This window comes from Mytilus edulis, chromosome 4 (assembly GCF_963676685.1).
Source record: "Mytilus edulis chromosome 4, xbMytEdul2.2, whole genome shotgun sequence".
Lineage (NCBI taxonomy): Eukaryota > Metazoa > Mollusca > Bivalvia > Mytilida > Mytilidae > Mytilus > Mytilus edulis.
In genome coordinates this window covers 4,157,895-4,173,518 of record NC_092347.1, presented here as the reverse complement: position 1 = coordinate 4,173,518, position 15,624 = coordinate 4,157,895, and the positions used below count along the sequence as shown (strand labels likewise).

The 15,624-nt window shown below is 31.4% G+C and overlaps 1 protein-coding gene across 3 annotated transcripts in view; it reads left to right on the top strand.

The window, feature by feature from the left end:
* The window catches only part of LOC139521665 (probable ATP-dependent RNA helicase DDX49), a 36,379-nt gene that overhangs the window by 17,761 nt on the left and 2,994 nt on the right, over window positions 1-15,624 (top strand). For all 3 annotated transcript variants that reach the window (XR_011664044.1, XR_011664045.1, XM_071315166.1), the window contains exons 6-11: window positions 8,100-8,240; window positions 9,125-9,277; window positions 9,860-9,957; window positions 10,394-10,468; window positions 12,123-12,211; window positions 14,773-14,844. Coding sequence is in view for 1 of the 3 variants with exons in the window: in XM_071315166.1 (XP_071171267.1) it covers window positions 8,100-8,240; window positions 9,125-9,277; window positions 9,860-9,957; window positions 10,394-10,468; window positions 12,123-12,211; window positions 14,773-14,844 (628 nt within the window). In the remaining 2 variants the exon portion in view is untranslated. The remainder of the gene's footprint in view (window positions 1-8,099; window positions 8,241-9,124; window positions 9,278-9,859; window positions 9,958-10,393; window positions 10,469-12,122; window positions 12,212-14,772; window positions 14,845-15,624) is intronic.

The following is a 15,624-nucleotide window of genomic DNA, read 5'->3' as shown; positions in this document are numbered from 1 at the left end:
GCTGTCTGGTGTGAGCCAAGGCTCTATGTTGAAGGCCGCACCTTGACCTATAATGGTTTACTTTTATAAATTGTTACTTGGATGGAGAGTTGTCTCATTGGCACTTATACTACATCTTCCTATACATATGTACATATAACACAAAAAACAAATATCCATAGGTCAATGTATGATTTTCATTGACCAAATTTAACATCTTTGTATAACTTCAAATTTCAAATTCCTTAATTAATATCATGTTTTTTGCCCAAAGATTGGCATTAATTTATTTATTAATCATAACAAAATCAGAGATGCAATATAACCACTTTCTTTCATAAAACTATCGTATTGATCATAGTGATTTGATATGATGCGTAAGAACATTAAAATAATGAAATGCTTTTTGTAAAGTCATATTTTTTTAGGGCAAATCTGTTGGTCTTATTTTGAAATGTCAAAGTAAGGCAATTTTGCAAGTTACATGTATCATAACTTCCTTTTATCATGTTTATGCAATTAAACATTTTTCTTTTAGCTTTTTTAATGAAAGTACATGTACTAAAAGAAGTAGGAGAAGATAATCAACAAAACAGAAGTCACTAGAGGCAATGTTTTCTATATTTATATATAGACTAGTAGTGGATTTCAAAAGTGCTGTATTGATTCATGTGCAAATAAGGAGCAGCGGCCAATGAAACATTGCAATTGTGTGATGAGAGGTATGTCATGAAAGTTATGCCTTTGTTTAAATTTTTGTTTTTGTTTTCAGACTTACATGTACAATGTACAAGTAAATGTTGAGGTCATAGAGGTGACAATTTTTATTCTTTAGTTACTTTGAAAATTTTAGTTCGAAAATTAACTATTTTAGCAGTGACAAACTATTAATTTAAATTGGTCAATTTTATTTAAAATTGCATTGGAAGCTCTCTTAACTCTACTTTACTGGTTCTTTTTAGCTAAACTAGCCAGAAGGGCCAAATTGCCTTTTCTTTCTACTTGGTGTCTTTTTATTATTTTCTACGAAAATCTTCTCTGGAACTACTACAATGTACATGATGTAATAAGCCATATTCAACTAAACTTGGTCACAATCATCATTAGGGTATCTTTCATTCTTTGCTTTCCTCCATAATGACACCTTTTGACGCAACCACCCTTTACTCCATAATGACGCCTACGAAAAAACTTTATCAGACTTTAAAAAAATTGCATTTTATATAAAAAGGATATTCATGAAAATGTCTTACTGGAATTTTATTGATGAAATATTTCTTTTGGCAATGCATTAATACATGTAATACTTTAAACCTGATAATTTTTTTTAATGAAAAAATCCTATGCAATCAAGTACTATGTAAAAAAAAAATCCATGGAGGAAAGGGTGAAAAAAAAATTGTCGGATGACATGCATAAAAATAGAACATTAGTGTGAAATGCAAGATTTGTCAACTATTTTAAAAACCTTTATAACAAAGAAAATCTGATAGAGGCAGAACTGTCAGACAACTTCTAATAGGATTTGTAGCCCTTAAATGACAATTTTGACCTTTGTTTTGGTTTTTGTCTATTACACATGCATGTATCTGTATTTAAAAAACTTTAAAACAGTATAGATTGAGAGAAATTTTAAATTGAATAATAAAATTGAGTTCGGAAATAGGTAATGTGTCAAAGAGGCAACAACTCAAACGTGTTAATGTTAAGTTTATGTGACAGCTTTTAATAAAGTTTTATACTTAGGACTATCAACATAATATCAATCATGTCAATGATTAGTAAAGAATGCGAGACATTTCAGCGTGTGCACTCTTGTTGACATAGGAGAAATTTTTTAAGATTTGTTAAAATTCATGATTATAATTACATGTAGGTCAGTTTAAAAGAAACCAAGAAATAACTTACCATAAACTTGTCAATAATACTTATTATTGGTTGAAGTAAGATATGTACTTCTCATTTCCATGGAGATTATATATTAACCAAGAGAAGCACATAAACTTTGGCCTTGTCCACAGTCAATATATTTCTCTTGATATAACTTTTTGTGTAGTTTTAAAAGTTGACTATGAAATAATCACTTAAAATGACGGGTGATTTTTTACTAATCATAGGGACATAAGATGGGTACATAATCCTTAAATCAGTCAATTATAATAAAATCAATGTTTTAATTGTTTTAATTTCAGAGGTCATTTCTCCACAAAAACATACATAATAGTGATAAAGAAAAGGGGAAAATATTACAGAGACAGTACATGGACACCAGCATGAGCAAGTAAAGATGAGGTATTATGATATAAAGAATATATATATTTCTAAATGTTTTATTAAGTTGTGACCTCAACCAATCAAATTATATCACCACTAAATGGTCCAAGGACACAGTTATCGTCCTTTGGTTTTCGTTGTTTAGGAATATACATGTAGTCCCTAGTGTAAACAGTGTATAACTTGCATGTTTTATTTGATACACTTTCCCAATTTATTTCTTGATATTAAATGCATGCATATTAAGTAGGGGGATGTAATATCATGTTCAGGGCTTTCCATTGAAATTGAAGTAGAAGGCTGAATTGAAATTATAGGCGGCTGTAACATGCGTTCGGCGATGCCGGACGTCCACCAAGCTATAAGCTTGGTGCCTTACGGCAGGGGGTCTGGGGGCCGCTTAAGGCCCCCAGAAGCTCTGCCATAAATAGAGCAAAATCCTGCATTCTCGCAATCTCCTGGCACCTAATTTCATCTTTCAAATGACCATTTTTTATGTATGAAATTAAAGAAAAAAAAAAAAAATCTCGAAGAAATTTTAATTTTTTTATGTTATAGTTTTTTATTTTCATTTATTTATGCTTAAAATTCATTTACTTTTAAAAGAGATTTATTTATATAATAATCCGGTTTGTTAAAAATTTTGATCGATTTATTTTGCAGAACCACGTGCATTTGTAAACAAATGACCCCCCTTTTCTCTCTAAAGACTGGTACGCGTAACTAAAATTATACAATTATTTTTCAAGCATTGACAGATAATTGATATATCCTCTGATTTTCTCTTTTTTGTAAACTGTTCAATAAGTCGGATACATAAATCATTTGGAAATGTTATTTATTTGAGGTCGAGTCGACAATATTCTACTTTCGTTTTTGACCTTGATTCTCTGAACACCACGTGGGCTTTGAAAAATGAACTTCAAAAGATACTGTTTTCCAGATTCTGAACAATATGATCTACTACACTTTCTTTAATTTGACTGATATTATTCCATAACATAAGATTGTCATCTTATCTGATTGTCTTCACGTTTTAAAAGTAAAAAAAGCCAAAGAGGTAATGACCCTCGGAACGTCTCTATTGTTATCATTCAATGACCACCGGAACGTCTCTCTTGTTATCTTTGAAAAGAAACGATGCATTCTGACTTTAAATAGACAACCAATCAGTGACCTGAATTCATGTGAACTATATTTAGCCCAAGGTAAACACTGACTTTTCATCCTTGTTTATCGTGACCGCGACTTTGCGAAAAATACGTCTCTCGGCTGCCTGTAAACATTTGAAAAAGATATTATTTTCTTTTTGAATTTATATTTTTGTCAGTGAAGTAGCCGGCACTTGAAGCCACCGCAAACGGCGGATTTCCGCCGGCTACCGGCTTCAATGGAAAGCCCTGCATGTTAAAAAAATTTGGGTGCTGAATCTTTGGTGATTTGTTCCAGTTCAAAAAGGTCAAAATTTATCACGTCTGAAGCTGTCAATCTGAATTTTACACTACTCAACACAGAATTGTCAATATTTTGAGTTTGAGCTGGTAGAAGTTTCTATAATTTTGATATTATTTGTCTCACTGGTAGTACACTACACTGTAAAAATCTTTTTGAGAAATAACAGGTGCAATTTTTTTAATTTGAATTTATTGTCTAAAAGAAATGCACTACGAAATAACTGTGTTCTTTGGCCAAATGAAGTGGGTGGTAAACAGGATTTTCCTTGACCAAATTGACATGTAAACATTAAAAAATAACATAGAAAATATGATAAACAAATCCATCAATTCAACATTACCAACATAGAAATTCAGTAAAGCTATCAATAAGAAAGTGTCACAATGCCAGCATCGCACTTCAGCTTAATCAAAATAAACAAATATATACTAGTTCAGTGATAATGAACACCATACTGATTATACCCCACGCAACGAAGTTGCGGAGGGTATAATGTTTTTGACCCGTCCGTTCGTCAGTCCGTCACTCCGTCCGTCCGTCAGTCCTGTTTCTTGTCATCGCAACTACTCTCAAACCACACAACAGAATTTCATGAAACTTTGTAGATAATAAGGACATACTATGTAGATGTGCATATCAATAGGAAATTACGGTTCAATTATTTTTCTAAGAGTTATGCCCCTTTGAACTTATTTGCTTCAATGTACTTCTGCAACAGTTTTTCATCTCAACTCCTCTGATAACACACAACAGAATTTCATGAAATTTTGTAGATAATAAGGACATACTATGTATATTGACAGGAAATTATTATTCAATATTTTTTCTTATATATTTTTTTTTTCTTATACTTATTTAATTTCTCCAATGACAATGTGGGGACGTGGGGTATGTGAGCGTGCTCACTAAGGTTCTTTAATTTCCAAATTGTACACAAGAAACTAAAATTAAAATAATACAAGACTAACAAAGGCCAGAAGCTCCTGACTTGGGACAAACGCAAAAATGTGGCGGGGTTAAACATGTTTGTGAGATCTCAACCCTCCCCCTATATATACCTCTAGCCAATGTAGAAAAGTAAACGCATAACAATACGCACATTAAAATTCAGTTCTAGAGAAGTCCGAGTCTAATGTCATAAGATGTAACCAAAGAAAATAAACAAAATGACAATAATACATAAATAACAACAGACTACTAGCAGTTAACTGACATGCCAGCTCCAGACTTCAATTAAAATGACTGAAAGATTATGATTTCATCATATGAACATCAGTCACAATCCTTCCCGTTAGGGGTTTAGTATCATACCATCATAACATATATGAGAAGAACATAACCTGTGTCATGCCAACAACTGGTTTTTGAATAAATGTGTTTAGTTCAGATGCAAAGACCCTATAAGTGAATCAATATTAACGCCAAAATATGCAATCTTTAATGACCTGACCACAGTATCGTAACTATAGCCCTTCTTAATAAGTCTATTCAAAGGTGTTGTTAGTTTTTGAGGTGATTACTTTTGAATTTCTTTGTCCTCAACAACAAAAAAATAATAAAATTTAAAACATAATTATTTTGTAATTTGGATTATCATGATTATGAGGGGGTTTATATTAGTTAGACAAAACACATAAACATGTGTACCTATATGCTTTAAAAATGACATGTATAGTATATCAAACAATTAAAACTAAAGAAAGGTGACAGTTGAGGATGAAAACAAAATTGTTTCCTTTATTAGTTATAATGAGTTATTTGAGAAGGAAAAGGATATCTGTTTAAATATGTATTCTGATATTATGTGATTTTCAATGGTTTTTAGTTCCCTTCCTATGGTCTGTCCATCCAGTTTTCCACACTTTTTTATACCCCATTTATCTGCATTTTGTTTTTCGGTTTGTTCGTCGGTTTCTCAGTTTGTCTTTCTTCAGGTTGAAATTTTTGGTCAAGGTAGTTATTGATGAAGTTGAAGACCAATGATATTATCTGTCTTAATTTAATGCCAAATAAGAGTTTTGTTCCCAATTTCATGGTCCACTGAACATAGAAAATGATAGTGCGAGGGGCATCCATGAACTAGTTTATGGACACATTCTTGTTTCTTCATCCTTGAAGATATTGATATGATATTGTTTAATCATGACATGTTATAGATCCAGTTTAAATTTTGTTATGGTCTGATGATTTTGGGCATCAATAATAGTCCTTGGTCTTACAAAATTCACTGAAATAATTAATTTTCTACACTTTTTTATGCCCCACCTACGATATTATGCTCCACCTACGATAGTAGAGGGACATTATGTTTTCTGGCCTGTGCGTCCGTTCGTCCGTCTGTCCCGCTTGAGGTTAAAGTTTTTGGTCAAGGTAGTTTTTGATTAAGCTAAGTCCAATCAACTTGAAACTTAGTACACATGTTCATTATGATATGATCTTTCTTATTTTAAAGTCAAATTAGACTTTTGACCCCAATTTCACGGTCCACTGAACATAGAAAATGAAAGTGTCAGTTTCAGGTTAAAGTTTTTGGTTAAGGTAGTTTTTAATGAAGTTGAAGTCCAATCAACATGAAACTTAGTACACATGTTCCCATATGGTATGATCTTTCTAATTTTAATGCCAAATTAGATTTTTTTTTCAATTTCACGGTCCATTGAACATGGGAAATGATAGTGCGAGTGCGTCATCCGTGTACTTTGGACACATTCTTGTTTAATCATGCTTGAAGATATTGATTTGATATTTGTTATATAGTTTACACCATGACAAGTTATAGATAAAGTTAGAAATTTGTTCCAATACAATGAAATTTAACTGGTAGGGGACTATATTGCAATGCAACACTGACAGAATGCTTGTAAATATACAGATGTACATGTATCACTGTAAGTAATAATAATATTAACCTTAATTTGATTATTTTGCTTGTTTTAAAATCAAGGTAAATTGATAGTTAGTTGTTTGTTATAATAAAGTTTGCATCTTGCTTTATTTCAGAATCTGCGATGGAAAGAAACTGTTTAAAGAAGAAAAAAAAAGAGGAAGAAATAGACTTTAACTTGTGTTACATTTTATTATACTATTAACAAATTTTAAAAATATATTCTGTAACCAAAGATGAGAATTTATTATCAATCATGCCATTTGAAGGAAACATGCATGTATAGAAATTGGTTTAATCTTAAGCTGATGGGATGGTTAAGGGGTTCTCATCTTAATGATACAATTTGTAATCGCTCTTAAAAATTCTAAAAAAAAAACCATGTCAAAGTGCAAACTGTATAGCTGTAGATTCTTTATTGATTGAAACATCTGTATTCAGACGAAATGCCCATATGATGCAATACATAATTGATACCATGAAAGTTTTATTTCAAAAGCATAATTCACATCATGATAAAAATGAGAATGAAATTGGGGAATGTGTCAAAGTGACAACCATCCGACCATAGAAAAAACAACAGCAGAATGTCACCAACAGGTCTTCAATGTAGCGAAAAATTCCCACACTGGAGGCGTCCTTCAGCGGGCCCCAAAACAATACTAGTTCAGTGATAATCATGACATGTTTTGTTCATATATCCTACATGTTATTAGAACACCTCAGTTAGTCTGAAAGTGCTTGCCTTGAGTGCAGGAGGTTATTAAAGGTTAAAACAGGGACCGAGTCAATGCAAAGACTTGAAAACTGGTATAAGCTGCTTTGCTAGGCAAAAAGCAGTAAGAAGTAAAAACAAAGACTGAATCAACACATAGTCAGAATTTTGTGTCCAGGTAGTGTGACATATCTTTCTGTAAACTGTTACTTTGTGAGTTAGGGTGTCAGTTTTATACAAATTAGGGTTAGATCTCATTTCTGATTATCATGATCTCATAGCCTGAATATGCATCTGACCTGCAACTGGAAGTAAAGCAACCATCATCCAAACATATGTTTACCATACGGTTTATGAATATGTTTACCATATGTTCTCAAACATACGGTTACCATGAACATGCGTTTACCATGTGTCTTCAAACGCATGTTTCACATATAAACATGCGTTAACCATGTGTTTTCAAACGCATGTTCCCATAAACGCATGTAAACAATACGTTCTCTAAACATGCATTTAACGTACGGTGCTCCAAACATGCGTTTCTGACATGTTTAGAAACGTACGGTAAATTCCTGGTAAACATGCGTTTACATGCGTTGCAATTTTGCCTGTGTACATTGGCCATTATTTACTAATCTATAAGGATTGATAAATCTGAAATACAGAGTAATACATCACCCTGTCAACTAAATTGATTCTTTTTGAATCTGGAAATATTATGGATTCATTAATGGAGCAAGTATTTTAAAAAAAAGATATTTATATTGAAAGTCTTCACATTATTTTCAGAGAATCAACTGTTGAATCGTTAGAGCAGTATTACATCCTGATGCCTGCAGATGTGAAGGATGCCTATCTTGTTCATACACTCGACAAATATTTAGAGAAAAACAAGAAAAGTTCTGTTATTATATTCACCAATACTTGCAAGTAAGAAAAACAATATTGAGAAATTTCACTTTTACTCTTCATAGTAATGGTCCCTGATAGATTGAAAATGGCACACTATGTTTTCCATTCAATTACTTGTGTACCCTTTTACCAAAGGTTTTCAAATTAATAATTTTAAACCAAAATAGAGGTCAAGTTTGATATTTACATTTTTCACTTTTGCTGTTCAGAAGTTATGGTCCTTCAGAACTTGACAGATCAGAAAATAGGTGCAGAACTTGTCAGTTCAAACATGCCCAAGAGTGCCATTCATTGGAATACATCAATTACATGTATACTAGCTGCCTTTATTAAACAATGCTTACCTTCAAAATACAGAAAACCATGTTTGCTGTCAATTTGACTGCTTATTTCTTGTATTTCATTTGTTGAAGCCGTAAATTTAAATGAAAAATAACCACATGGCACCATTTTAGTTGTTGATTCTATGGAAGAAATGTTTTTTTGGTGGTATCAGTTTTGAAAACATAATTAGTTCTTGAGGATTTACATTCAAGGTTTTAAGATAAAATATATATAACTCAAAGGAAAATGTATATTATGTTAGTATAAGAACAGTCATAGTTCACAGCATATCTACATCTATGTCAAGGGGTATCAGTAATAAATACCATTTTAAAAATGTTTTTTTTTTTATCTTATAAAGAACAATGTGCAATTTTAATGTTCATAAATCATTGGAGAAATAATATCACACCATTTGTGGAACTTCCAGAGTTTTATTGTATAGTCATAGGATATAAGATTTAGATAAATACTTTAGAAAAAAATCCCCAGGGAGCTTTTTATTGTAAATGGCAAATTGTTTTACATGATCTATTTGTTAGAAAAAATAATATTAGTAAAAACTTGATTTCTTTCAGATACACACAGATTCTTGGGATAATTTTATCAGAGCTTGGCATGCAGTGTGTGGTGTTACACTCAATGATCAGACAAAAGGAAAGATTAGCCTCCCTTGCTAAGTTTAAATCAAGTCAAGTCAGTGTATTGATTGCCACTGATGTGGCCAGTAGGTATGTGGCAACTTTCATTAAAAAAGCCATTGGAGAGTTTATTTGTGCTTGTGTGAACTTGGCTTTATACCAAAACATTTGTACTGTACTGTAAATTTTATTACTACTGCTGAGTCAATACCTCTGCTGGTGGACTGTTAGTCCTAGTGATTATCACCAACCTAGTCGCCAGTACTTCGGTACTGGAATGAAAATATCGATTTTAAGAATTGTATGTTTCTGAAACTAGAATGCCTTTGAATTTTATGTACCTTAATTTTTTCAGATGCACAAATTTATGGTGTAAACACAGCCATTTTCCCGAGGGATCAGCAGAAAACAGACTTGGAAATAAATGTTAATAAGAGATTAAAATATGAATATTATACTGAGAGATATACAACAGTAAAGTTTGAAATTTATTATTGTGCATTTATTATTGAGTTTTTTTGTCATTTTAGACTTGAATGTGATTTTAATTTTTGCGAGTTGAGAAACATTGCAAATATTTCTGAATTAACAGTATTTGAATTAAAAAAAATGTGTTTTGGAATTACACACACATCATTTTTCCATTTTTATATTAAACATTGTGTTTTTCAGAGGATTGGACATTCCCACTGTAGATTTGATTATTAACCATAACGTACCAAACAGACCAAAGGACTATGTACATAGAGTTGGACGTACTGCTAGAGCAGGTACGAGAAAAAATACCACATTGATACATATACTGTTTTATACCGTCTTAAGAAACATAATATTTTCATTGTCGGTATCTATTTTTTTGTGTGTGAAATTTCATTATATTTTTGTTTTTGTATTCATTGATATATTTTGTTTAATTTCATTCTGATTGGATGTAAAAGTCTAACTGACTAAATTCTTTAAACAGCAAGGCCAAAAGTTTTTAAGTGGTTGAAGTGATCCTGCATATTTTAGTTAATATTTATGTAATTTGTTGTCAATAATAATAATCTTAGTAGCCTCTATTTCTATAAATAGCAATATTAATGGTAGATTTTGTAAAATATTAATTATATAATATAGTTTTTGTTTTTATTCTTTTCCACATTCAAAAACTTTAATAAATTATATACCCTGACAAAGAATTAATAGACTATTAATATTTTACAGGAAGGTGTGGTAAATCTATTACCATGGTATCACAATTTGATGTGAAATTGGTTCATGCAATAGAAGCTTTTGTCAGTAAGTCTTCTCTTGATCACTCAGTTAATGTTTTACTCTTGTGATATTTATAAGGAATAATTTTTTTTAAGAAACTAAATTGCAATTACAAGAGGGGAAAACACAGTTCCAAACTATTGAAAGAAAAAACACAAACAGTAGGGGGAAACCAAGCTAAAAACTAAAAAAACAATAGATGCAAATACCCCTGACAAATAAAAGTGTCTATCAATTAATGTTTTTTTTTCAAATTATATTTTTGTGACCAATACAGTTCTGTTTATAAACAAAACAAAAATGATACTGATTACAGTAAATAAAAAAAAAAACTTGTGACATAAGGCCAGACTTTTTATTTTATCTGTTTAACGAGAAAATTTGTAAAAAATTAGGGTCGAGGGGGCGAAATAAAAAAAAAATAAAAGTGCAAAATTGGTCCAGTCGACATTAAAAATAAAAATAAAACCATTATAAGTGACTTTTTTTTTTTTTTTTTTTTTTTTTTAGAATTTATCAAAATACAAGAACAATGAAATGAGAACAGACCAGTATATTAACCCAGAGAAATATAAATACATATAGTTTATATCTGTCTCTGGTTAACCCTTCTATTAATATAAACATAAAAACTATGTTTTGATTCTGTATTTCCACTAATATAGATCCATGGCACGGTGCCACTCAAATATATCAACCTCGCTGCATATACACTATATATGTATATACCAGTCACCCAGTCAGGAACCTCTTAGTTGTTGCAGAGACATATATATACACATGTGTATATATGTCTCTGGTGTAATAGTCCCAGAGTTAAGCAACTTTAACCTATAAATTGAAACAATGCTTATACATGGAAATATATACATTAATCAAGAAGATCTAACCAAAAGTATGTTAATGCGTGTAGAATGCGTAATTTTCCCTTTTGGGATCAATTTTTGTCTGTCAGCAGTGCCATTCATGCGTCTGTAGTCATTATCGCAAGAATCCGGATTTCGGTCATAGCGGGTCCGTTTCCGATGAAATCCCGATTCCGATCCGTAGTTCTACAAATTTAAATGTCGGACGAAGAAAAATTTACAAAAATAAACGATGTTTGATACGCTATTTGGAAAGGAATATGACGTTTCTAATGCAATACATGGATGACAAGTTTACTTTAGGCTAATTTCATCAAGTTCTGATGAAGTAATAACTGATTTTGCCGAAAGTTAGAATGATTTGATGTACGCTCTCGTGTAACAAGTATGAAAAGCATGCCACCAGCTTAAAAATCTTTTAGAAGAAAATATATCGTTTATGCCTTGAATTTCTTTACTTTTAAATGAAAATTGCTGTTTCATTGACTTGGTAAAAATTAAATATTACCGATAACGAAATTGACTGAAAGCGAGTATCGTGAACAACACATTTTATTTTTTTCTGAGGATTTCGTAACAGTCGGCGGGAAAAATAATAATAAAAGTAAGAAGCACTACTTTTATTTTTATTCTAAAATCGGGAAAGGTGGAGTCGGCGGATCTCGTTAAACAGATAATAAAAAAAGTCTGGCCTAAACTCTGATGTTATTAACAAATATTTTAATTCCAACAAAAACTTTTTCAATTACAATGTAGTGAAGATTATTGTTATCCTGAAAGGAGAAAAAGACAATTTCATATTTTATTCACAGAAAAGAAGATGGAAGAATGGCCTGTTGAAGAAAAAGAAGTAATGAAAATATTAGTAGAAGTAGCAACATCTAAAAGAGAAGCTCAGATTGTAAGATGTGTATTAATCATATATTGTTGTAATAACAATACTATTGGTTTTTAACCATGGTAGATGGTACACAGTTTGTGTAGTAACCTCTGGTTTGTTTTCAATGACAAATTTCTGAATTTCAAGAACGTTCATACTTTGAACTGTTGGTGGAAGTTTCATCCCCGAGGGTATCACCAGCCCAGTAGTCAGCACTTGGATGTTTACATGAATATGAATTATATGGTCATTTTTATAAATTAACTGTTGTAAATGTACAATGTATTAATTATTTGAATTACTAAGAATTTTCTTATCCCAGGCAAAGATTACCTTAGCTGTATTTGACACAACTTTTGGGAAATTTGGGTCCTCATTGCTCTTCAACTTTGTGCTTGTTTGGCTTTCTAACTATTTTGATCTAAGCTTCACTGATGAGTCTTGTATAGATGAAATGTGAGTACCTTTGATAAATATTCAAGATGCTGTTTATTGTAATTTCTTGCATTTTGTTTCATATTTGCTGTGTAAAGAAAAGAGGGACGAAAGATACCAAAGGGACAGTCAAACTCATAAATCTAAAACAAACTGACAACTCCATGGCTAAAAATGAAAAAGACAAACAGAAAAACAATAGTACACACGACACAACATAGAAAACTAAAGAAAAAACAACACGAACCCCAACCTTTGAAAGCTTACTTTACAAGTATTCAATTAAATGCCCATCTAAAGGCATATCAAATACTAGTGTCTTAACAATTTATCAAACTGAAAATCTTTAGCATTGCAACATGGACAATTCAAATCTTTTACTCCTGGAGGTGTGTGACTTGAAGATGAAAAAATATATGGATGTCTATATATATTGGACATTAGTTTGCCTATAAGATTCTACTATTTGGACATTGCTACTTTCTTAGCATTGGAAACTTTTTCTTTTCCTTTTGTTTTGCATCCTTCAAGTTTTCTGGCCTGTCCCAAGTCAGGAGCCTCTTGCCATTTTTAATCTTGTATGTTTTTTAATTTTAGTTCATTTATATGTTTTGGAGTTTGGTGTGACGTCCATTTTCATTGAACTATTACACATTTTGTTTAGGGCCAGCTGGAGTGGAGTCTGCCTCCGGTTGTGAAATATTTTCACTGTGTTGAAGACCCATTAGTTGCCATCAACTGTTTTCTGCTCTTTGCTCTTTGGTTGGAAAGACTAGGATTGTTGTCTCTTTGACACATTCCCAATGTTCATCCTTAATTATTAAGGTGATACCTAACACTACAGGGAGATAACTCTGGAAAATCAGCTTAACATTTTAAACTGTTGTATTGTTAAGAAAATAGTATATCCTCAAAATAAGCGAAAATAAGCTTCTCAATGATCAAAATTTGTATTTGCCAAACTGCTATATATCCAATGAAATGTTTATATTTTTTTTAAAGAGTCAAAGAAATATTTTGTCAAAATCTTATGTAAATTAAAAGAGACAAATTAATTTTAGTCAAGGTGTTGGGTACCACCTTAAATATATTTTGTCAATTTTGAAAGATGGTTGGTAAGATACTGTCTTACCTTAAATAACTTTATAACTATTGATCTAACTAACGCTTTTCATCTTTTAAGAAAATAAAGAACTATATGTAATACTGGGGATTCATTATTATTTGTTGGACACCAATTTTCATTGATTTCATGGGTACAGCTGAACCACGAAATTAAATTGTCAACAAATGACAAATTTTCTATAGGCTAGAATGACGACCTCAGCAAAATCACGAAATTAGATATCCAAGAACATACAAGTATTCCTTTATCCATGAAAGTTGGTACCCACAAAAATAAATGATTCCACAATAGAAGTTGGGAGAGGTAATTAGATAAATACTGGAATGGTTCTTTCAAAACTGATCAAATCTTTTATCCTTGATATTCCAACTCAACCAATTCATTTATATCATTTGAATAAAATAGGCATTTTAAAATAATTTCTTCTTAGATAACCAACAGTCTAAACAATAATGAAATTTTTTGTTTTGATATGGTGGAGTTGTAAAAACTTGTGAGGAGTTGTAACCTTCTTCAGATCATGAGAAGAGTTTTGGTGTTACTGTGGATTCATTATCTTTTCGTTGGATACCAATTTTTATGGATTTTGTGAGTACAGGTGAACCACAAATTTAAATGTTCAACTAATTACAAATTTTCCATAGACTAGTATGCAGACTTTTGCAAAACCTCAAAATTAAATATTCACAGAAATGCAAGTTTTTGTCAATCCACTAAAAATTGATACCCATGAAAATAAATGAATCCTCAGTGTTTGTATTTGATGTACTGTCAAAATCCTAGCTGTAAATCACAGAGATTTGGACATGACGTTTGTGTAATTTGTATTTGAGGTACTGTCAAAATCTTAGCTGTAAATCACAGAGATTTGGACATGACGTTTGTGTAATTTGTATTTGAGGTACTGTCAAAATCCTAGCTGTAAATCACAGAGATTTGGACATGACGTTTGTGTAATTTGTATTTGAGGTACTGTCAAAATCTTAGCTGTTCATTCACATTGTTTTGTGTTTTATTACAGAGATTAGATGAGAGAGATTTTGGTGAACAGAAAGAAATAAATAAAAGAAAAAGAATGATATTGGAAGGAAAGGTATGTCATCAAATATCACATGAAAAGCTGTTTTCCTAAATGGACAACTAATGACTAGATAATACCCTGTCTAGAACAGACAACTAACAAATACATTGTACAAAAGCTATAGAAGTATACCATATACAAATTAATTATAAACAACTACTGCAGTGAAGTTCTTTTACTTATATACAGATAAGTTTCATTTTGGCTCTCTCTTCCTTTTACTTCTATACATGTACAGATAAGTTTCATTTGGTTCTCTCTTTCTTTTACTTCTATACATGTACAGATAAGTTTCATTTTGGCTCTCTCTTCCTTTTACTTCTATACATGTACAGATAAGTTTCATTTTGGCTCTCTCTTCCTTTTACTTCTATATGTACAGATAAGTTTCATTTTGGCTCTCTCTTCCTTTTACTTATATACATGTACAGATAAGTTTCATTTTGGCTCTCTCTTCCTTTTACTTCTATACATGTACAGATAAGTTTCATTTTGGCTCTCTCTTCCTTTTACTTATATACATGTACAGATAAGTTTCATTTTGGCTCTCTCTTCCTTTTACTTCTATACATGTACAGATAAGTTTCATTTGGCTCTCTCTTCCTTTTACTTATATACATGTACAGATAAGTTTCATTTGGCTCTCTCTTCCTTTTACTTATATACATGTACAGATAAGTTTCATTTGGCTCTCTCTTCCTTTTACTTATATACATGTACAGATAAGTTTCATTCGGCTCTCTCTTCCTTTGAATCTCTTATGAACAACAGTTGTTTTCTTTCTTTTCATTG